The following is a 25,635-nucleotide window of genomic DNA, read 5'->3' on the forward strand; positions in this document are numbered from 1 at the left end:
ACACACACACACACGCACACACACACACACACACACACACACACACACACACACACACACACACACGTAGTATCGCCCTTGTAAGATTAACCTTGGGACCAAAACAGAGATCGTTTTGGTTACGAAGAGTTCCTGCTCAAAACTTTAAGTTAAGTGCACAAGTGTTGTGTTTCATTTTCAGTTCCATTTATCTAATCAAAGCTAGTAAGCTAGTTAAATACGGTTTAAGAGTATTGCTTTTCTGGAGTAATTTCTTTGTAACCTCCTTCCTGATTTTTTGTTCTTGTCTTTACTCTGCGCTGTACTTTTTTGCAGATCATCCCAGCAAGATTTATTTTGTGATAGAAGGATATACTGAACAGAAACAACATGGGTTCAATGTCTGCATGCTCAAAACCCTGACATCTGGTAATTCTGCATCCTCGTACCTTTGCTACAGAAAGCTAAAATGTGTGCAGGGAGCTTTACAGAGGTTAAAGTTACTTGTTGTCTTCCTCCAATAGGCTACACTTTTACTTATTTATTTATATATTTGCATTTGTTAACTAAGAAAGTCCTTCTAAGTTATTTACCCTTTCAGTGGTGGCCCAATGACAAAAGCTCAACAAATTACAGGCAGATTAGAGAAATTGCAAAGTCAAGGCAAATGCTCACGGTAATAATAATAGTAGTTGATTAAGATAGTAGACACATTTAGAGGGGTCTATATCAGCAAATCGAAATGTCACATACCTGAACACCAGCACATCGACACATAATGATCAAACTACGAAAACTAGGAATGGCCACATCAACTAATTTTTCCCAGGGGAAAAAATTGCTTGGCCGTAGTCGGTAACTTGCCCATTTCTCCACTGTAGAGCTATCTCAAAGTTGGTATATTTAGTTAGGGAGGTTATGGGGGCACAGTTCCCCACATCGGGGGGTGTGGGGGTGAAGCCCCCCACTTTAGTAGGGTTTGATAGTGTGTTTAGGTTTTGGTCGGCCAGGCGATTTTTCCCCTGGGAAAAAAATTCACTGAAGTGGCCATTCGTAGTTTTCGTAGTTCAGTGTTAATGTGTCGATGTGTAGGTGTTCGGGTATGTGATGTTTTGAATTGGTGATATAGACCCCATTTAGAGATAATTATGTAATCCAAACATCCACTTTCAGAAGCAACAAGAGTTGATTAACTTATAAAAAATAGGATTATGTAGTTTTGAGATGAACATTCATCAGTCATGTTACAGTTTGTACATCAGATGCTATATAGCTTTCACTTGTAGATATATCAAGCTTTTCACTTCTGATAGGAAGCATTTACAGTATTTACATTTTTTATTATTTATTTTGCTGTCTCCTACTAGTATACATGCTAATAGCTCTTTAGTGTTAGAACTGACTATATTTATTGGGCAGAAAATATGGATGGGAAAAGGGTTTGGAAGTCTAGACAATGTACAGTGAGGGTTCAGTTGATGGGTAGGCTGGTTGGCTTGCTAAACTCTGTGCAGGTGAACACAATAGGCACATATTATTACCAAGGAGATGAGATCTCAGGGCTAGCTTAAAATGATGGAGTGTTTGGTGTTGTTTTACTTGAGAAGGTAACTTATTCCAGAGTTTGGAGATGTAAATGATGTAAAGGACATCTCCACAGGAGTTGTTAGACCTTTGTGTTTTAGTTAGGAACTTATAGTGAGATCTTAGTTGTCTAGGTGAAGCATACCAATACAGGAGGTTTACAGGGGTGGGCATTTATCTTGTATGTTGTTTGCAACTGTCTGTGTCATGAAGTCTGTTGGGGAGACTTAACCATTGTAGATGGTTTAAGGCATTACAGTGATGGGTCTTACATGGTATTTATGAAGCATATCTTGCAATGTTGTTATAACGTTGTTCTTATTTTTGTAACAGAATGGACTGGAGGTTTAGTTAGGATCAGGTAAATGTACAGGAAGCTGAAAAGTAAGTGGGAGGTAGTTCTTGTAATGCAGACAGTATATTACTCAAGAAGCATTTAACTTGGTACAGGAGACCAACTTTACTGGGGGGGGGGGGGTTGACTGCTGCTGTACTTAGTGTGGAAGTCAGATTTGGAACTTTCAGCAACTGTAACTCCTATGAGTCTTGTGTGAGGAATGACTTCGGGTTTTGGTTTTGTTTGCGAATATGACAGAAAATGAACATTTGTCATTAGAGGATGAGTTTGGGATATATAGGACTAGCTTGTTCTTCGAGAGGTTTAGTAGTAACTGTGCATTTCTTAACCAGGATTATATGGATGTAAACAATTCTTAAATTACTGTTTGTAAAGTGGACAAGGTCATAGCTGAACATACGATAGTGAAATCATCAACATATTGAATGAAGCTAGCTTGCTTATCCATGATATACAAATCCTTTATAAAGATATTAAATAGCAAAGGATGCAGGAATGAACTCTGGGAGTGCCTATTTGTACCAGAATGTAACCCAAGGTGTCCTGCCATTTTATACACTGAGAAATACTGGAAACTTAAACAATCGCCCATATAAAAGTTGCTTAATGAATGGAAGGATAGGGACCCCCTAGGCGAACAGCTTCAGCCTAGCAGGGGTTAGCTATGATTCTAACATGGATGAGAAAGAACCCTTCTTAGAAATGTTTACATCTACTGGAAGATTAATAGAGAGGGATGATTTTTAACATTGTAGTAGACATCCTGTTGGGCCATCTCCCTGCTGAGAAAATAAGGCTTCGAAAACTCAGCCTCTGTGTTTAAGAATATGTTCAGGAGTTTACATTGTACAAAGTAAGTATGGCACTATACTCAAAGCAGATATATTTTGCCTTTATACCACCAGCTGAAGCTAGTCAGTAAATTAGAGTTCTGCTTTATCAATTTTATCCTTATGAGAAATAATGAAAGGACATATTTTAAATGCAACTCCCATTTTCACCACAATATTGTTATTCTAGAGCTAATGAGAGTGGCACAGGTATTACAGCCCTTCTAAGGTATCCATGAGAGAGAGAGAGAGAATTCAGGGTAAATGGTTAAAGTGAACCAGTCGAATCCTGTGAACCCAGATATGTCAGTAGAACCCAATTGGAATTTTTTTATGGAAATGTAACATTTTTTGAGGGGTCTACAAAAAAGGAGGAGTCAAGAGTTTTAACAACTAATACATAGAACTAAAAAGATGTCATTAGTTGAGGAGAAATACAGAAGAGAGTTTACTGGGTTCCAGAATGAAGGTGGCAACAATAACTGAATGCAGTTAAATATGCAGAAGTACACCAGGAACTGCACAAAGTTATCGGTGGTATGTTTTTAAGCAGAGAAAGCTGAGCAGATCATAAAGTGGTTACAAATCAGAAATGAATTAGTCTTGATACTATGGTACTGAAAGTTGAAGCCCTGACTACAATGCAGGTGACCCATATTCAGTTAGCATCATAGGTGCTGGCGAGGCCAAGTGGGGGAAATTAACTTGAGTGTATGATGTCATCTTTCTGATCCTGGGGGGGGGGCAGCCTAGCCCACCACATTGGTGACATCCATGGGAGGGTAGGCAATCACCAAAGAAAGAGGCTAGAGCAGGCTTGTGTTGTTAAGTAACATATGTGCAATTGAGTTTGGAATGATGTCCATGTCAGGCAGCCTTTGTGAGTCAGGCAGTCCTTGTGAATCAGCCAGTCTTCTACAGTGAATGGTTAGGAGGGATGTGTTGGGGACCTTAAGGGAACCAGTACAATGGCCAGCACCTAATGCCTAACTCTTTTCTCCATGGAAACAAAACTGGTCAATAAAATTCTCATATGGGAACTATAGCCCAGGGGGCTCTCACCTATTTGAGGTATGCCTGTTCCCATCCCTGGAGGTACAAACTAGTTAATTAGCTCCCATTCTGTGCTCTATCTCCAGTTAGGGTTAAGGTTAGGGTTAGTATGCATTGCTCCATCCCTCTGTCTGCCTTAATAATGTATGATAACCCTAATCCTAACCATCTTCCTACTCCAAATCCTAACCCTGCACCTTAGCTTAAAAAGAAAAAAACTTGCTGTAGCACAACCACTAAATAAGATAGCCACAGGTATACACGTACCAAACCATCCTCAAACCACTAGAGCTATCTCATTATCTAACCTTCACTCTAATGTTAATCTGCAGTCACACACACACACACACACACACACACACACACACACACACACCTATACCAACACCTAATACAAACTCACTCACCTGTTCCAGCAAATGACAATCAACAAAACGTATGTTCAATGAAATGGGCAGACACACAAAAGAACCTACATTTCAGTCTGTTGCACAAATGAATGTTTGAGAAAATGAACTGCACCCACACAGACACAGACACACATACATACATAGACACACACACACACACACACACACACACACACACACACACACACACAATGTGTGTGCGTGTGTGTGTGTGTGTGTGTGTGTGTGTGTGTGTGTGTGTGTGTGTGTGTGTGTGTGTGTGTTGAAGGCATAGCATAGATGGTCTTTAAATGAAAAAGAAGGACACAGTCTAATATAATTCAAGTATTAGTAAATACAACAGTGATTTTTGACAACTAGAAGCCATACATCTTTGTATTAATACATTCACGGTTTGTTAGTATTTATTGCTTTTTTAAGTTTACCACTAGATAGCTTCATTGGTTTTGTTCTATTTTGGCTTGTTTTACTGAGTAAGCCATTATTGTATGACCACGGATTCAACAGATTTTTTTTTGCTATTGTCTTGACCTTCAGTTTATGAAGATCACAATGAAGAACTTTTTAGGTGTTGATATTGGTTGTAAGTGGAAAATAGTGCTTGCATAGCTATGGACTTTCATGATGGACTGTACTTAGAAAGTCAGTGCTAGTTTCACAGTCAGAAATTGGCAATGCTATTAATAATAAAATAATAACAAGTATTTAATTATTTATTATATTTAATAAAGTTCTGTGGTTATTTATTCAATGTTTTTTATCATTTGTCTACACTCATACCTGTCATTACCATCAGCAGGGTAACCAGTTGCAGTCTGCTCTTTAAAGTATCAGTTCTATTTTAGTTTGTTAAAATGGTTCCAGATGGCTTTACTTATGAAACTTTATCTCAATCCATACTGGATGCTTATGGACAATGCAGTATTTTTGACTTTGGATCTTCAGCTTTTCAGTTAACAGGTTTCATTGTTGCTGGTTCAGATCACATCAGTTTCGCTGTGTTTTAATTTCATTTGTAAAATGTTTATAGTGTAGGCAAAGCAGAGTATATTATTCATTCACATAACACATTGTCTATCATGGTGCATATCCATACACTACATGCTATTAGAATGTTAGCAGTAAATGTGAAATGTGTCATACAACATGTGGAATATCAAATAGCACTGTAAAATCAAACTACAATACATACATAGTATAACAACTTCATAATTATTTTTTTTACCAACAAAACATAATGACTGTCCAAGATACATGTAACCCATAGCTTATTAAAACTTATTAAACAGAAAACTATAAATTGTCCCTGCTTTTGCCTCATATGTTTGCCCTACCCTCATAAATTTTTTGATTTTCTGATATATCACAGAGGATTATTCAGTCAGTAATGGCATATATTACAGTTTAATGATTCTTATTTATCAAAAAGTACATGCTGATGTAAAACCTGTTGTTTTATTAACTAGTCAAAATAATATTTACAAATCATCCCTGATTTTGGGCCTTTGTTTTCCTATTATTTCTTCCTTTGTAATTCTTCAACAAAGTTGAGAGCATGCACCATTAGAATCAGTTAAGAATCACCTGGCACATAGCTTTATGTCATATAAACAGACTTTAATTCTGAGCACAAAAATCCACTGTTGGGCTATAAGCATATCTAACTGCATAATATTAATCAAAAGATAATCAGTCGACAATTACAACTCACTCACTAGCTTCCTTCATAGAACAGGTACATTCCATATGTTATTACATTTCTGTATGTTCATTTTTTTACTCAAATGATTTTTATGTTGATGAAATAACACATTTTAATACATTCATAACATTCAATAACTATTTACAGTATTTACATTCAGCCTGACAAAAAGGATTCAGATAAAACATTTGTAATTAAATAATTAGTTAATATGTAAACTATGATACTTAGGAAGAGTTTGGTTCCATCTGCAGGGTATCAGTCAAATTCAAAATTTTCCTCCACGGGCTATTAATCAATGGCTTAGGAAAAGTTCTTAGCTCGTTACTTCTTTTCTCCACTAGTATGCATTTCTTCAGTGAAGATAGGAATTCCTCCATTGTGGGTGCTACATTAGAGTTCCATCTTCTAGTTATACATTTTCTGGTTATTGCTAACATGGTCCACAACAAATACAAGTCATCTTTCTTCATATTATTACTATTAACAACATTCAATAAAATGAAAGACTTTGTCAAAACAAATATATCTGTATAGATAGCTTGAAGAAATGTGTTAATCTCATTCCAATATGGTTTAATATTAGTGCAGTCATAAAAAATATGAGACTAGTCAGCATTAGTGGACAGGTGACATCTCCAGGTGTTTGAAGGGTTCATTTTTGAGAGTTTCTCAGGTCAAAAAAAGATCTGTGTAGAAATTTCCAATGAAAAATCCTCCAGAATTGTGAATAAGAAGTTAGTTTAACTGAAAATAAAATGTTTGTTTTATTTTTCATTGATAAGGACATTTGAAACTCTTTAGTTAGGTATTACCAGTAAGAATCTTTAGGAGCCATCTTATAGACAATTAAAGTATTATATAGATATGATAGTTCATTCTTAATATTGATATTATTATATAGGATTCCAAAAAAACAGTTTATAATTTTTGGTACGGTTGTGAAAGATGAGTTGTGTATCATTCTACACAGATCCTTAGTATATTCTGTGACACTCTGAAGAACCAACCAGTCATTAGGGGATAGGCCATAGGTTGACAATATACATTGTGTGTTCAAAGCTTATTGGTTTGCAGTACATTGCAACCAACAAAATAGGTTACTATTCTCCCATAATCCAAAAATCTCTCTATGTGTTTTATCAGGGAAATCCTTTGTAATACTAAATGGTATTAAAAATCTATACCATAGTTTTATATCTAAATTTGTGTTGATTAATTTTCTAAACACATCAAAAATATTGTTTACTAGTGTTAGTTTAGTTAATGTTGTTGTACTATACTGTACATTTAAACTTAAATAGTGCCATATCTTATCTTTGTCTGTTACCAAAGCATTTTTTGATAAATAATTTTCATTCATTAGTATAATGGAGTGTAACTATTTCCAATTGGAAGAGTATCTAGGATTTATCTAGTTTATCACTATTTTAATTATAGATGCCTTTATATAAGTTTCATTCTCTAGGAATTTTAACGCCCTTGTTCTCATATTCTGATATGATGAGAATATGCCACTCTATTTCTTTTGGAGCACCATCGGAATTTCATCAAAGTTGAAGTGATTTCTTTAAGGATTTTCTTTTCTGGTGGAAGTATAAGAGCTTGTGCTATATATAATATCTTAGGTAACAAAACCATGTTTATTGTAACCCATCATCAAATGTTATAAACAAATTATTCCATTTGCTTATCAATGTCTTGATTAAGTCTATGGCTTTAGCATAGTTAAGCTGTAAGGTTTCCCCTATATTCTTACCTAGGACTATTCCTAAATAGTCTAGAGTTTAAACTTGGTTTCCAGTAATATGATTAACTGGAACCTGCATGTTCTTTTTTTTTCTTTAATAATAAATATTTTGATTTAGATTTGTTGAAGGAGAGTCCTGAGATTTTTTTGGAAATTTGTTATTACTATATCAACTTCACCTAACACTTCCTTAGATTTGGGTAAGGTAAGTAAGACATCATCAGCAAACATCATTATTTTATATATATGTATATATATATATATATATATATATATATATATATATATATATATATATATATATATATAGTGGTCATATATATTTATACCTCTTATCTTTGTGTTATTATGTATTAAGATGGCAAGTATTTCTATGGCCAGAGCAAATAGGATAGGGGACATGTGATATCCTTGTCTAGTACCTCTAGTGATTTAGATTGCTTTGGAAGTAAAGGGACCTAATTTGATATATGCTAGATTATTCTCGTAGATTTTCTTTATCATTGTTATAAAATAGGGGGGGGGGATCAATAACTGTAAGACTTTAAATAAATAATCCCAATTTAAGGAGTCAAAGGCCTTTTGAATATCTAGACCTATTATCAATGCTTCATGGTTTCCTCTAGTGAGGTAATCTATCAGTGTTAATACTTTATGTATGAAACCAGTTTGGTCTTCATTAATTATTTTAGATATGGGTATTTTCAATCTGTTGACCATAACTGACATGAATAATTTATAATCATTATTCAACAAAGAAATTGGTCTATATGAGTTGAAATGATTAGGGTCCTTATTCTCTTTTAATATGGGGAAATTAGAGAATAACTCCAAGAAGGAGGAATGTTTGCTAATGTTTGAACTTCAAGAAAGGTTTTATGTAAGAGAGAGATTATAGAAGAAGGGAACAATCTATACATTTTGTTAATTAAGTCATCTATTCCAGGTGCTTTATTAGACTTACTTCCTTTAATCCTGTCTACAATTTCCTTTTGAGAAATAGTTTTTTGTAAATCTAGCTTAAGTTCCTCAGGAATTATTGCGATATTGGGAACTATATTCTCTAACTTCTCACATTCATTTGTACTTATTCTATCTTTATGATGCACTGCATAATGATAATTAAAAGCCTCCAGAATGTCCCATATGTCCGAGACTTTTTTTCTTTTCCCTTCATGAAAGATACTATCAATATTATTAATTTTTTATTGTATCTTAACTTTCATAGATAGGTTATGGAGATGCTTAGGAGAGGTAGCATAAGAATTTAATTTCAGCTTTTCCATAGCTAAATTAGTTTTATGGGATAATATTTCATTGTATTTCTTATTTGCTTCTTCTGTTTTCTTATTATTATCTGTAGCAATTAAGTTCTTATTAGATTTAAGAGATAATATTTGATTTTGGAGTTGCTGTAACTCTGAGTCCCATTCTTTAATTTTATTTGTACCAGCTAATGTTTTTGCCATATAGATAGGCCTTAAGAGAATCCTGAACCATAATTGTGTTTTCTTCAGGTTTATAATTAATCTCTAAGAAAAGTTGAAGTTCAGAAGTTAACCAAGATTTAAAGTTTTTGATTTTTGTGATATATTAAGTAATCCTTGAAGTAATAACTAACTGATTGAATTCCAAATGTATTGTTAACAACAGGGAATTATAGGTTCATAGGTTCATAGGTAGGTACTAGGCTATTGGCTCTAGGGCCTACACAAGCCCAGCCAAAAAGGCACCCTGGCTTTCGCCACCCAAGAAATTCCTATTACCCATCCAATCATCAAGATTTTTCTTGAAGAATGCTAATGAGGAGCTCTGTTTGACATAGATAGGTAGTCTGTTCCAGAGTATGGGAAGTCTCTGGGACAGGAATCTATCCCTCCAGCATGTTCTGTTTATTGTGGTGACAAGGTTTAGGTCCCTAGAGCGTGTAGCTCGGATGGATTGGGATTTCTTTAAGTGGAGCATGTCCAACAGCTCTGGGTTTGACATAGCTTTGTATGACAGGCAGAGATCGCCTCTGAGTAGGCGATATGCGATGGAGTAAAGCTGGAGTTTTTTGAGACGGTCTGTGTAAAGGCATCTGTCTGAGGCCAGTAATCCTCTTTGTGTGGTATTTTTGTGGCCTTTCCAGTTGTTGTAGATGTCTTGTGAGCTACATACCAAAAGGGGCGTTGTACTCTATAATGGGTCTAATGAGTGATGAGTAGAGGGGAACAATGACCTCTTTTTTTCTGGATGAGAAACCTTTTGTGATGAGGTGTGCCACGTAGAAGGATTTCCTGACCACTGTGGCAATGTGATTATCAAAGGAGAGACTACTGTCCACCTGTGTCCCAAGGTCTCTTATCACACTTTTGGTGTTAAGTAGACTATCACCTATGTGGTAGTTCATGGGTACAGAGTTTTTACCAAAGGGGATGACAATGCACTTTATGTCATTGAGCTTGAGACCATGTCTTTGACACCAGGCATCTGTCTCAGTGAGGCCCTTTTGTAGGATGTCCACATCGTTAGAAGTTTCGATTATGGCACCTAGTTTGCAGTCATCTGTGAATTTAGTTAGCCAAAGACCTTCTGTGTTAGCATGTACTTCAGAGAAGTAGATACCAAACAGGAGAGGACCCAGGACTGAACCCTGTGGTACTCCACTTGTCTCTGGTCTGAAGTCCGATTTGGAGTCTGCTACTTTCACAGTGTGGGTTCTGTCAGTAAGCCAGTTGGCAACCCATCTTGTGACATAGGGATTTATACCTAGTTTAGTGAGTTTATCTATAATTCCAGAGTGGGGGATGGTGTTTAACGCCTTGGCGAGATCTAGATAGGCTGTGTGAACCACCTTACCCTCATCTATGGCTTTGGTGACTACTTCAAAGAAGTCTATCAGTTTTAGGAGACATGATCTGCCTTTTACAAACCCAAACTGTGTGGGGTCCAGAGTTTGGAGATCTCCAATGTCTTTGATTATGAGTTCCATGATGATACGTTCCATGGCCTTGTAGACGAGGCTCATCAGGCTAATGGGGCAGTAGTTCCTGGGGCCTGTTGTGGCCCCCCCCTTTGTGGAGTGGGATAACTGTCATGGTGCACCATTCAATGGGCACAAAGCCTGAGGTGAGGCTATGATTGAACATGGTACTTAGGTGGGGTGCCAGTTCATTCTGTAGTTCATGTAGAAGACAGCCTGGGATGTTGTCAGGTCCCATGGATGCTGTGTTCTTGGCTTTGGAAAGTGAGGTTTTTACCTGTGCAGCCGTGATTACAGGAACTTTGCATTCTTCCGGTATAAAGATGGGCCCTTTAGAGGGTGAGAGGGGGTAAAGTTAGCACTGAACCTATCTACCAGGATGTTGGCACTATCAGTTGGTTCTGTATATTTAGTGTCATTGTGCTGTAATTCGGAGCAGATCTGAGTGTTGCCATTGAGATTTTTGACATAGCTATAGAATGCTTTGTGGTTGTCTTTAGAATCAGTGGCAATTTTGTTTTCATAACTAGCTTTGGAGGATTTTATGAGGGATCTCAGCTTATTACTCATCATCACTGCCACCAACTAGCTCTAGATGTGTGTCCTGTCCAAAAGCTATACAAATTTAGGATAAGCATGACAGTAAACATCTTTTGGATCACAACATTAGCAAGAATCAGGAACTGCATCACCAAGCACTCGATTGCGGGGAAACTGTAAACATGAACTCTCAAGATTTTATGCATTATTTAAACAACTTCCAGCTGTTGTTTGTTTTAAACATCTGCTGTACTGTTAAGAGCAGTGTGAGGTCAAAAGTGACAAGAATAACTCTTCTTGAGACAAAAGACAACACAAAATATGAACTCATGGAGTATTTCCCCCCAGAAACATATTTTCCTGGTCTTATCAGAAAGAATAAGTGATGGCCCATTTCAGAGATGAATATCTGGTTATAAGTGAAGGACCTGCCAGGTTTGATTACTGGTAAGGGGCAAGATTATGCAGTAGTTTTGCCTGGTTAGTTTGTTGTGGCTTCTTGGCAACCAGATAGCTTTTGCGAATCTACACCAACAACAGTCCACTCTTTTTGATGTCATTCAACATGTATTTACACTCACCATTGCTGGTCCCTCCATTCCTGAGACAGCATACTAGACCTGATCATTACCAACATGGGGACTCTATGCTCCACACCAGAAGTATATCCCTCACTGGTAAGATCAGACCATAAATTAATTTCACTGGATGTCCACATCCCGACCCCACCCCCAGCCCAGAAAACCACAGTGAAAAACTTCTCAAAAGCGAACTTCTCACTTCTCAAAACCGAAGTGGAATCCTTCAAGGCCCCAGGGCCAGTGGAAACTACAGCCCAAACTGCAGAATCCTATATAAATGCATTCTACGGACATCTCCAGGAATGCATGGATCATGCTATCCCAAACAAAACCAAGACCCAATCATCCAAAGGCAGGCGTCCAGTCTGGTGGACCCTGCCATAAATAAACTGTACAACAGAAGGAGGAAGCTACTACATGATAGAGCAAAATCCCTAATAGGGAAGGCACCTCTGATCAGTACTAGCAAAAAATTACAATCCCTCATAAAATCCTCCAAGGCCAGCTTCGAGAGAAAAATTGCACAGGACACCAAAGACAATCATAAGGCTTTTTTCAGTTATGTTAGAAACCTGGGATGCAACTCCCAGACTTGTTCTGAGTTGATTCTAAACGACAAAAAATACACTGAACCCACAGACATCGCCAGTATCCTGGCAGACAGGTTCAGTGCAGACTTCTCCACCCCCTCCCCCCCAAAAGAGCAAGTATCTATCCCGGCAGAGGGCTGCCTCCCAAACATCTCAGATGTTCAGGTGAAGGCTGCCCTCTCCAAAGCAAAAAACACTGCTTCCATGGGACCAAATGGCGTCCTAGGTTGCGTCCTACATGAACTACAAGAGGAACTAATCCCTCAAATAAAACAGCTATACAATCTCAGCCTCACTACAGGATATCTGCCCACAGAATGGCGTACAGCAACAGTGGTCCCACTCCACAAAGGTGGAGCCTCTATGGACCCTGGAAACTATCGCCCCATAAGCCTGACTAGCTTAGTCTGCAAGGCTATGGAGAGGATCATCATGAAGCTCATAAACAAAGACATTGGGGACCTACAGACACTAGATCCCACCCAGTTCGGCTTTGTCAAGGGCAGATCCTGCCTTTTGAACCTGGTTGACTTCTTTGAAACAGTCACTAAAGCCATAGATGAAGGGAAGGTAGTCCACACAGCCTATCTGGATCTTGCAAAGGCATTTGACACAATACCCCAGTCGGGCATCATAGATAAGCTATCCAGCTTAAATATAAACCCCTATGTCACAAGATGGGTCGCAAACTGGCTCAAAGACAGAACCCACAGAGTGAGAGTTGCTGGAGCCATGTCAGACTCAAAACCGGTCACAAGTGGCATCCCACAGGGTTCTGTCCTGGGACCACTCTTGTTCGGTATATACTTTTCCGAGGTACAGGCAAGCGTGGGAGGACTATGGCTCACCAAGTTCGAGACGACTGCAAACTGGGCGCCATAATCAACTCTCCAGCTGACACAAACATCCTTCAAAAGGTCTCACAGAGACAGATAACTGGTGCCAGCGCCATGGTTTAAAGCTAAATGCCAAAAATGTATAGTCATACCCTTTGGCAAAACAATGTGCCCACAAATTACCACATAGGCGAAACCCATTAAGTACAGAGAAAGTTATTAGGGACCTGGGGACCCAAGTTGATAGCAATCTCTCCTTTGAAAACCACATTGCCAAAGTGGTTAGAAAGACCTTCTACATAGCCCACCTCATCACGAAGGGTTTCACATCTAGATCAAGAGAGGTAATCATGCCCCTTTATTCATCCCTCATCAGGCCCATCATAGAATACAATGCCCCTTTTGGGATGTACCTTACCTGACACCTGCAACAATTAGAAAGACCCCAAAAGTATCTCACCAAGAGGATCAAGGGTCTCAAACAGATGCCATATGCTGCTCGGTTAAAAAAACTCCAGCTCTACTCAGTTGCATACCGCCTTCTTCGAGGCGATCTATGCCTGACATACAAAGCTATGTCAAATCCAGAATTAATGGACATGCTCCACTTCAGTAAATCTAAATCCCTTAGAGCCACACACTCGAGGGACTTGAACCTCAGCACAGAAATAAATAGAACTTGCTGGAAGGACAGGTTCATAACCCAGAGGCTCCCTTCGCTCTGGAATAGAATTCCAGTTCATGTGAGGCAGAGCACCTCACTGAATCTCTTCAAGAAGAATCTCGATAAGTGGATGGGGGATCGTAGGTTTGTCCCAGGGATTACTCCCGTGTCACTATTAGACAAAGGCACAGTAAACTAAACCTTAAAAAGGGCACAGTATACTCAAATCAAGGGGTGGCGTAAGCCATACAGAATCGGGCTAGGCTTATAATTGCCCCAGAGCAGATAGCCTAGTATGAACCTATGAACCTATGAACCTATAATGACTGTGTTTAAACAAGGTTACCGTAACTGAAATTAGTTGTATTAAACTGGCCTGGCAGAAGTAAACACCTGAGTCCTGGGCTACTCAGCATATCAAGCTGGTAGCAGTGAGACTTTTAAGGACAAACCTATGGCTGGATTAACTATTATTTATTGACAAGTGTGTGTGTGTGTGTGTGTGCATGTGCGTGCGTGCGTGTGTGTGTGTGTGTGTGTGTGTGTGTGTGTGTGTGTGTGTGTGTGTGTGTGTGTGTGCACGACCATGTATGTCTGTATTTTAATATCAGTTTAATTCTCATGCAAGCGATTAAAGAGTATAGCCCAACCACACCTTTCAACTGCCCAGATTTTTGCCTCATATTTTTGGTCTGTTCCTCATAAAATTTGTATTTTTTTCTGGCAAATTACTGAGAATTGAAGTCATTAAACAATGACATACATTTGAGTTTCAAACTTCACATCCTTCAGAAAATGATTACTAACATAAATCCTATTACTCTAGAAACTTTCTAAGTTTATAAGGGCAATATTTCAAATTCGTCCCGGTTTTTAGGCTTTGTCACTCCATTATTTTATGCTTTGTCCAGTTTGAGAGGTATGATCCTCACTTTAAATGAAACATACTATCTTCATTAGATACAAATCAGTACCGAGATGAGATGGTAAAACAATAGACTGACTCTTTTTTGTTCTTTTAGCCATTCAGTATGTAGAAAGAGGTAACTATTTCTGAATTCTTTCACTCTTAATTGTGTTTAGTCATTTTCCACAGTAAACACTGGAAATGAACAATTAAGCTGCTTTCAGTTTTAAACCATATTTTCATCTTCTTTCTCTCTCTCTCTCTCTTCTTTTTTATTTTTTGGCTTTTGGAGTTTAACCAGGAAACAGCGGTGTCTAGCTCTGAACAGTTAGAACACATTACACTGCGAATGATGACATACTCCCTCACAATTCATTTTTTATTAAATCACTCTTCATTTAGACATTCACTCTCCTGTTACTCGAATACTTCATATGACACTAGTACAAGAGGTTACATAAAGGTAGGTACAGCTCTACAATACAATCCATATCTTAGTTTTCTCTTTTTGTTACCATTTCTAGTGCAAAGGAGTTAACAAAAGCAAGAAAACTGAGCCACGGAAAATAGAATTTCAGCTTGCCTACACTTCTAATTCTTTGCTACCAACACCGCAAAATGAAATCTTGATTCCTTCACCAAAGCAATGTATAAGGAACTAATTGTAAAGAATGAAAGAAATGCTTAAATTTTGTTACATCAATGTCTGGGTGTTATGAAAGGATGTGGGTTTTCATTCTTAGAAGCAGTATGCTTAACCATTACTTATTCTCATCACATTTGTGAGTTGCCAGTGTCCACGGATTACATATTGCGACAAAGAAATATTTCACTCAAACGGCCTGTTACACATTAGTCAATAGCTATTAAGAAACTATGAACATTTAAGTGATAACATGCCTCTACATGCCCTGTAATTAAAATACTCCTTCCTACAGGGCAGAATTGTAGGCATCAAGGTGGAAGGGGAGCAGGGTGTTTCATAGTATCTGCCTTGCTTGAACCATGTCATACCCCAAACTCTTCTTTTTCTTCGGGTGCTGTGATATTTGGAAGAATGCTGACTGGGATGTCACAGCTATGATGGCCAATGTGTGACATGGGGTAAAGTGCAGACAAAGGCAAAATCGCCTACATCAGCTCTTTTCCCAGTACCCTGAATAATTTAGGGTATGCACCACAGAAGAACCCCCAGAGCCAGCTGAATAGTATAATTTAAATTAACATTGATTTATGTTTTGTAGTCTTGTCAACGTTGCACGAACTAGTCACTCCTGGCTACTACATCCTGTAATTGTTCTATATCTTGGTAAACTGCATAAAAGTAGATATTGGTAAACTGCTTAAAAGTAGATATTTGCATATTTATCTGTCGATGGTTTGAAAACAACTTATGCAGTTTGTACTTTAGGAATATCTCACAACAGCTTTGCTACTTTAGTACATGTACAATCTTCTTCTTCTTTCGGCTGCTCCCATTGGGGGTCGCCACAGCAGATGAACTGTTTCCATTTCTTCCTGTCCTCTGCATCTTGCTCTGTCACACCAACCACCTGCATGTCCTCTCTCACCACATCCATAAACCTTATCTTAGGCCTCCCTCTTTTCCTGTTACCTGGCAGCTTCACCCTTAGCATCTTTTTCCCAATATACTCTGCATCCCTCCTCAGCACATGTCCAAACCAATGTAATCTTGCCTCTCTGTCTTTGTCTCCAAACCTTCCAACCTGGGCTGAGCCTCTAATATACTTATTCCTAATCCTGTCCATCCTCGTCACACTGAGTGCAAATCTTAACATCTTCAGCTCTGCTACGTCAAGCTCTGACTCCTGCCTTTTTGTCAATGCCACTGTCTCCAACCCATATAACATAGCTGGTCTCACTACCCTCTTGTAGACCTTCCCTTTCACTCTTACTGGTACTCATCTGTCACAAATCACTCCTTACACTCTTCTCCACCCACTCCATCCTGCCTGTACTCTCTTCTTCACCTCTCTTCCACACACACCATTACTCTGAACTGTTGATCCCAAGTACTTAAACTCATCCACCTTCGCCACCTCTAATCCCCGCATCCTCACCATTCCTCTATCCTCCCTCTCATTCACACACATATATTCTGTCTTAGTCCTGCTGACCAACATTCCTTTTCTCTCTAAAGTATATCTCCACCTCTCCAGGGTCTCCTCCACCTGTTCCCTACTCTCACTACTCTCACTACAGATCACAATGTCATCTGCAAACATCATAGTCCACGGGGACTCCTGTCTGATCTCGTCTGTCAACCTGTCCATCACCATTGCAAATAAGAAAGGGCTCAGAGCTGATCCTTGATGTAATCCCACCTCCACCTTAAACGCATCCATCATTCTCACCACAGACCTCACCGCTGTCACACTGCCCTCATACATATCCTGTACTACTCTTACATACTTCTCTGACATACAACATGACTTCCTCATACAATACCACAACTCCTCTCTAGGCACCCTGTCATATGCTTTCTCTAAATCAACAAAGACACAATGCAACTCCTTCTGACCTTCTCTGTACTTCTCCATCAACACTCTCAGAGCAAACATCGCATTTGTAGTGCTCTTTCCTGGCATGAAACCATACTGCTGATCACTAATCATCACTTCCCTTCTTAACCTAGCTTCCACTACTCTTTCCCATGACTTCATGCTGTGACTGATCAGTTTAATCCCTCTGTAGTTACTACAGCTCTGCACATCACCCTTATTCTTAAAAATCAGTACCAAAACACTTTTCTCCATTCCTCAGGCATCCTCTCACTTTCCAAGATTTCATTAAACAATCTAGTTAAAAACTCCACTGCCATTTCACCTAAACACCTCCATGCTTCCACAGGTATGTCATCTGGACCAACAGCCTTTCCATTCTTCATCCTCTTCATAGCTATCCTTACTTCCTCCTTGCTAATCCACTGCACTTCATGATTCACTATCTGCACATCATCCAACCTTCTCTCCCTCTCATTCTCTTCATTCATCAGCCTCTCAAAGTACTCTTTCCATCTGCTCAACACACTCTCCTTGCTTGTGAATACATTTCTGTCATTATCTTTTATCACCCTTGGTCCCTCTGTCTAGCCAATCGGTACAGGTCCTTTTCTCCCACCTTAGTGTCCAACCTTTTATACAACTCTTCATACGCCTTATCCTTAGCCTTCGCCACCTCTCTCTTTGCCATGCACCTCATCTCCTTATACTCATCTACTTTCTTCATTTCTTTGACAATCCCACTTCTTCTTCACCAACCTCTTTCTCTGTATACTCTCCTGTACTTCTTCATTCCACCACCAGTTCTCCTTGTCCTCCTTCCTCTTTCCAGATGTCACACCAAGCACCTTTCTAGCCATCTCTCCTACTAGCTCTGCTGTAGTTACCCAGCTATTCGGTAACTCATCACTGCCACGCAGTGCCTGTCTTAACTCTTCCCTGAACATCACTCACAATTACCCTTTTTCAATTTCCACCATTTGATCCTTGGTTGCTGCCCTCACACTCATCCTCCTCTTCTTGATCACCAGTGTCATTCTACAAACCACCATCCTATGCTGCCTAACTACACTTTCCCTTGCCACCACTTTACAGTCTCCAATCTCCTTCAGACTGGCCCTTCTACATAAGATATAATCCACCTGTGAGCATCTTCCTCCACTCTTGTATGTCACCTTATGCTCCTCCCTCTTGTTAAAATACGTATTCATCACAGCCATGTCCATCCTTTTCGCAAAATCCACTACCATTTGACCTTCTGCATTCCTTTGCTTAACACCATACCTACCCACCACTTCCTCATCCCCTCTTTTCCCTTCACCAACATGCCCATTGAAATCTGCTCCAATCACCAGTCTGTCACCCTTGGGTACAGTCATCACCACTTCATCCAACTCACTCCAAAATTTTTCTTTCTCATCCATCGCACACCCAACTTGTGGAGCATATGCACTAACAACAGTCATCATTACACCATCAATTTCCAGGTTCATAAACATCACTCTATCCGACACTCTTTTCACCTCCAAAACACTCTTAGCATATTGTTCCTTCAGGATAATGCCTATGCCATTTCTCCTCACATCCACACCATGATAAAACAATTTGAAACCACCTCCAATACACCTAGCCTTACTCCCCTTCCATCTGGTCTCTTGCACACACAATATACCAACCTTCCTTCGGTCCATCATATCAGCTAGCTCTCTCCCTATACCAGTCATACTGCCAACATTCAAAGTTCCGACTCTCACTATCACAGTCCTAGCCAACAATCTTACTGTAAAATCTCTGGCTGTACTAACTTACTGTATGAGTGGTATATAAAACTTAAAATGGTTAGGATAGGTTATACCTAGAAACTTTATTTCAGGCAGAGTTAAGTAGCTGAAATGATATATAAGAAATGTACTTTTCAGTATTTCTAAATGTGCTAATACTTCTATGTATATTACAGTTGTCAGTTGTTTAATGTACAGAATTTGATGCTAGTCCATAACTCTGTGTGTACACACATGGCACATATTGTCTCCCACTTTATTTTTTCGGCAATGTGTGATGAAGGGTGTGGAACACTGGGGAACATCTTATATATCAGAATAATTTTTCACAAAATGTTTGTGTTTCATATGTTGTTGGGATCATCTGTATAGTTTAATGAACTGGAAAGCATTTGCTTCCATTACTACTATTGTGTTGGATTGTTCTTCTTTGTTGGGGGCAACCTTTGTATGTTCGACATGGGGATCATTAGGGGTGTGTGTGTGTGTGTGTGTGTGTGTGTGTGTGTGTGTGTGTGTGTGTGTGTGTGTGTGTATGTATGTGTGTGCACTTTGGGTATGCTTTGTGGGTATACTTTGTTGGGTGAGTTTATTATGCAGGATTTTCTGCACTGTGTATGTTTGTGGTGGGTGATATTGTATGCTAAGTTGTGCAATTGTTGGTGACAATACTTGCTGTAAGGGATGTGCAGTGCATTAGCAACCATCAACTGTTCTAATGTCATACCAGCTGTGTCAAACTAATTTGTAAAACTTTTTCTTATGGGCTTGGCATTTTGTACTAGGCTGTTTATTTTTTGTGGATGATTCTGATTTGGCCTTAAATATGTTATGGTGCAGTCTGCAGTACAAAGCTGACAATTTTATACACACACACACACACACACACACACACACACACACATATATATATATATATATATATATATATATATATATATATGGGTCTACTTGAGTTGACCGAGACGCCACTTCGCCGACACGCAGAAGACCGAGACCAAACGACCGAAACCAAAGGTGATCGACAAGGTGAAATCCCGACAGCCGAAAGACCGACATGGAGAACGTGTGAGCGCGACTCGGTAAGTGTGCGATACTGAGGAATTTAGGGTTAGGGAGCGGACAGGTAAGTGTGCGATAGTGAGGGATTTAGGGTTAGGGTGCGGGAAAGGTGAGTGTGCGGTAGTGTCGGACTTAGGGTTCGGGTAAGGTAAGTGTGTGATAGTGAAGGAGTGTAGTTTAGGGGTGGGTTAAGTGATTTAGGGTTAGGGTGCGGGTAGGGTGAGTGTGCGATAGTGACGGGCTTTATGTTTTAGGGTGGGTTAAGTGAGTTAGGGTTAGGGTGCAGGTAGGGTAAATGTGCGATAGTGATGGACTTTAGGTTTAGGGGTGGGTTAAGTGAGTTAGGGTTAGGGTGCGGGTAGGGTAAGTGTGCGGTAGTGTCGGACCTTAGGGTTAGGGTTTGGGTTAAGGTTAGTGGATATGTAATTGTGTGTAATGTGTAGTTTACGTTTTGTGTGTCGGTGTAATGGTGTTCGGTTTTGTGAGTTGTTGGTATTGTGTGTTTTCGGTTGTTTGGTCTCTGTGTTTTGCATATCGGCGAACTGGCATTTCGGTCAACTAAAGTAGACCCATATATATATATATATATATATATATATATATATATATATATATATATATATATATATTCCACTTTGCAAGTTTTACTGTGCTGATATAATGTACTGCATTGATATAAGAAGATGATAAGTTGTCTGGTTCTTTCTGACTGTGTTCTGCTCATGAAACCATATTGTCTGTGTAGTTATTGCACGTGCTGGTGGTTGATGTGTGGTTCACTGCGCACAGCTGTGACATTAGGTACACATGTTCTGTAGTTCATTGTATTTGAATACTTTTCATCCTAAAAGTGGTATTTTTGCACTAATGTGCTTATGTTTCATTATTCTTCATGCTTTGTTGATGAGAATGCCCACAAATCTGACACTACTCTGAAGAACAAGCATCAAATATGACTGTGCCATAAGCAAGGTTGGTAAATACATACCAGGATAACAGATGTAGATGGCTAGAATGCATATGGCACTGTTTCTTTGTGTCTTGAAAGCTGCCCATGCACTTACATCATCCTCATATTCTAAAGGTGTATTAGGTGATTAACATGATGCAGCATCACAGCTTGAGGCAAGTGATATCTGCAAGACAGGCCTTCAGTTACTATACAGGTGTCTCCAGGTGAGTGTCACATCTAGTGCTGTTTGCCTTGTCTAGCAGTATGTCTGCTACTACTGTGCATGTTTTGAATGAGCCTAACAACCAGATGGAAACAAAGGAGAACCTGCTGAGAAAAGCCTTAGATTCCCTGTGCAGTGTCTTCAGTACATTGGGGGAATGCAGTGCTGCAACTGTGTGATCTACACAGGAAAGCAGGTGAAGAGGGACAGGCTCTAGTCTCAGCATCCCAGCTGTTATTGTTGTGTCTGGTGGAATGCACACAAGAACATAGGGTGCAGATATCAGACTTTATCTTCAGATGTAGATGTAAAAAGAAGCAATAAAAAGAAGAATAAGTAAATGTTAATTAAAATCAATATTCTTGAGCAAGTGCAATTCAAGTTCAGGAATCTTATGAAGTGACTGTAAGCTTTGGACTACCTATGTGTCATCTACAGCTTTGTGTTGCGGTACCTGTGTGGTACCAGTACACCTTGGGTGTGCATAATAGTGTAAAGTCTTATGTGCTCTATTATCATGACTTTTGCCACACATTTCCTGTGCCATCCCTACAGCCACATACCACTGCCACTCTCCTATATGTGACACATTTCATAAGCTACATATGATCTACACATGTTGTGATCTAATATGTGTGCATTTATGATTGTTTTTATCCATACTTCTATGAAGCCATTTAGAAGCTTTGGGAAATACTTGATTAGAGCACACTGTTGTAAACATTACTTATACTCTGGCTCTATACATTTGTGCCTTGCATATCCTGTTTTTAGATGTTCAATACTGTAGTTATGATGCTGTTGTAAATGTTATTCCATGGTATGCTAGACTTGTATATTCCTGTAGGTAAAGCATATATGCTTTATTCTTTGCATATTGTTCGTAATTTGGGGGTTATTATCATCCAGTACATGCATGCACATGTGGTAATAATGTTTTCTTTATTCCTCCACCATCATGTTTTAATATTTTTGGTGCTCATTGGATGAATCATACAGCAATAATGATTAATACAATGGCTACTACACTGAGTGGTTTTATGTGGTTGAGATCTGCAAAGAGATGACTGCTTATATATTTATAGCACACAATAATAGCACTCTTTTTTTAAAAACAAGTTTTTTTGCTGACATTTAAAAAGATATACAGCTACATTTGCCTCTTTTCTGGACAAAACTAAGTTATAACCAATGTGGTGGGCAGTACTGGAGATAGATCATTCAGAGGGTTAATAAAATGACAGGACACCAAATAACCACTGAATGGACTAGTGTTCCCCAAAACCAACCACTTTGGAGTGTGTTGTTATGTATATAAAATAGATACAGCCATAAAAATACTGACTTTAAAACTTTTACTAAAAATAACTTTATAAATATGCTTGGAGGTGTAGCTAGCTATTTTGCACCTAGATCCCCCATCAACTTTAAGTTGTGAAGCCAAAAAGCTCCTCGTTTTGGAACTGAGGAGAAAAAAAGAAAGTGCTTCTCTCCTTTTAATCTGTTGCAAACTGCTTGCTACATATGTAGCAAGCAGCCTTTACAGTTTATGTCACACACACTGCTTACTACAACTCTTCAGTTATGACTACAAATGCAATACCAGCATTCTGAATTTCAGTAAAGAAACACTACAGATTATACATGGGTATTTTAGTACTTTATTTGAGGCAGTTCTAAATAGGTTTAGGAGAATACTAGTCATTTTTTTCATTTATTTCACGGCCTAGCTGAAGATCATACCCGAGTACAAGCAGTATCCGCATAAACAAGGATAGTTAGGGGAATGTTGCTACAACTATCGAAATGACAAGATGCTGCTAGCAATTCTTCCATGGGTAGGACTGTCACCGTGCATTGAGGTTTGAACTCCTAAGCTAATCCTTTTTAATGCTATGATTGTAGTTAAGTAAAGATACAAAAAGGTTTTCTTTTCTAAAGTTTGGAACAGTGGAGAATTGGGCATTTAACAGTTAATGTCCTTGTATGCATATAGTGGAAATGGGATGTCCATAATGACTGAATGAGGTGCATTTTAAGCTCTAAGACAAAGTGTCAGCTATGCTGCTGGGATTTACTTTTCAGAAAGACAAGCTAGAATATTGGATACCTACCAGTGTAGTTATCCAGAGGACAAATGAAAAAAGGTCCTGGGGCACAAAACCAGAGCTAGAAACAGCAAACTGCACCCCTGGGCAATTGTGTGAGGCTTCTCCAATTAAAAAATAGATCTGAGTTTAACATGAAGTAAATCCTTTATTGTGTACAAAAATAAAGTTTAGTACATGCAGGTGTCACACTCCTTTATCATGTGCTTTCGTCCCAAATGTCCTCAAGACTTCATCAGAACAAAATGATGATCCCTGTGTTCTGCCTCATTTAAATACAACCCTAAGTTACCACAGTTTAAAAAAAATATACCAAAATCCCCACAATAATTGTAAACATACTTAATGTTACTACTGTTAAAATCTACACAGCAATCATTATTTTCGAGTGAAACAATTGTTTAGAAAATAACAGATATATTAATATTGAGTGTAAAAAATATAAAGAATTCTAATATTAACGATAATGTGCAGATGATATAAAATAGTGTATATTTTTTACACTCAATATTAATATATGTGTTATTTTCTAAACCATTTTTTCACTTAAAATCCATACAACAATCATTGCTTTCATTAGTAGTAACATTATGTGTGTTTACAGTAACAATTATTGTGGGTTTTTGGTAAACTGATTAGTTGATAGTACTAAGACAGTATTTTTTTAAACTAAGGGAGCCTGGGTTGTATTTTAATTCATTTTTACACATTTTATATATTTCTTATACATTTATTTACCTATAACATTTTATTCACTATACTTATTAGCTCACTAGTTGTTGTTTTTTATGTGGAAGGCACTATGCCTTTAAGATAACATTGACTAATTGATTCTTTCTCATGTGACATTCATCTAGTATTTAAATGAGGCAGAATACAGGGATCAACATTTTGTTCTGATGAAGTCGTGAGGGGACCATAGATAATTTAAGGGGACTCATGCATGGGATAAAGCATTTAGGTTCTGCCTCTGTACATTAGTAGTACAGGGGGCAGTCCTGGCCCATCCATAGATCCAAGTTGCACTTGAATATGGACAGGGATGAACTTTGTCTTGGAAGTACCAAAAAAAAAAAAAACAATGCATCTTACCTGGGATATTGTTTTTGGCTGGTTGCAGTTGATGCCACCGATTAATATCATATTTGGCATCAGAGGTCTTGGAAACTGGAGTAAAAAATCAAACTTCATTAACCAGACAGATGCATGACTCAGAACCTCTAATATGGTCACATCCTGTCCAAGAAACTCTGTGGCCAGTTTGCTGTATGGTGAGTATAACACATTGCAAAAAATGACTTCAACAGTTCTAACAAGTAAGTTCTTCAATCGCTGGCTAAATGTCATGTAGTCTGAGTAGGTGGTCATGAGGCTTGGAACATAAGAGGGAGGATTTGGGCACTGTGTGGCCCAAACATCTAAACCACATGGAATGCCATAGAGTACATTTACTGCTGGGACAGATAAGTATTCAGCAACTATAGCTCCACAGGGCTGAAGGGGGTCCACTAGTACAGCATGAAACCCCTCCCTCTTCAGGTACTGGATTAAGCTCCTATTAAACAGAAGGCTTTCACATGTAGACAACATGATTCTGCTGATATTCCAAAACCTTTCTAGCTTCTGCATAATCTTCTCAGTTAATGGTTGCTGGCTGAAAATACTGGAGCTGAGCGACTTCTGTATCATATCTAAATCCATTTTACTGAAAGGTACTGGAAACAACCTGCTTGTATAGTGCTGAGATTCTTCCATACGAAGATTTGCTTCTGGCATGAGGACTGTTATATTGTGCCCCTTCTGTCCAAGCCTCTCTATCAGCGGTCTTGTACTAATCCAGTGGCTTCCATCAAAAGGCACCACTAACAAGTGTTCACACTTAGTGGAACCTGTGAAAAGTAAAAAGTAAAGCACAAATAAATACATTTTAATGCTACTATCCCTGGAACTGCAATAACTACGTTTCCTGCCTGCCTAGCCACATACTTCTGGGAACTGTGTGTACTTAATCTGATTAAAAACACATGTCTAAATTTACTGGGCCATGAGTATGTAAGCTCAGTTCAGAAGAGAGCCTGAATAAAGCAAACAATTCTAAAGTACATAAATACGAGTAGTTTTGTGTTTAGTCCCTTCTAGCCCATATCCCCTAGTCTGCTTTAAAGTGAAAACATTTGTCTGGAAAAAGATAGTTGCTTCAAATTACTCTGATTTTTTTTTTTTTGGTAACAAAGAGCT

The 25,635-nt window shown here is 38.6% G+C and overlaps 1 protein-coding gene across 1 annotated transcript in view; it reads right to left on the minus strand.

The window, feature by feature from the left end:
- The window catches only part of LOC122804867 (UDP-glucuronosyltransferase 1A1-like), an 879,031-nt gene extending 853,664 nt beyond the window's left edge, over nucleotides 1–25,367 (minus strand). Inside the window, exon 1 of the mRNA XM_044075045.1 lies at nucleotides 24,490–25,367. Coding sequence (XP_043930980.1) covers nucleotides 24,490–25,323 — 834 coding nt within the window. The 5' untranslated portion in view covers nucleotides 25,324–25,367. The remainder of the gene's footprint in view (nucleotides 1–24,489) is intronic.
- Nucleotides 25,368–25,635: the final 268 nt, after the last annotated feature.

Source organism: Protopterus annectens, chromosome 6.part0, assembly GCF_019279795.1.
Source record: "Protopterus annectens isolate FY-2018-M chromosome 6.part0, PAN1.0, whole genome shotgun sequence".
NCBI lineage: Eukaryota > Metazoa > Chordata > Ceratodontiformes > Protopteridae > Protopterus > Protopterus annectens.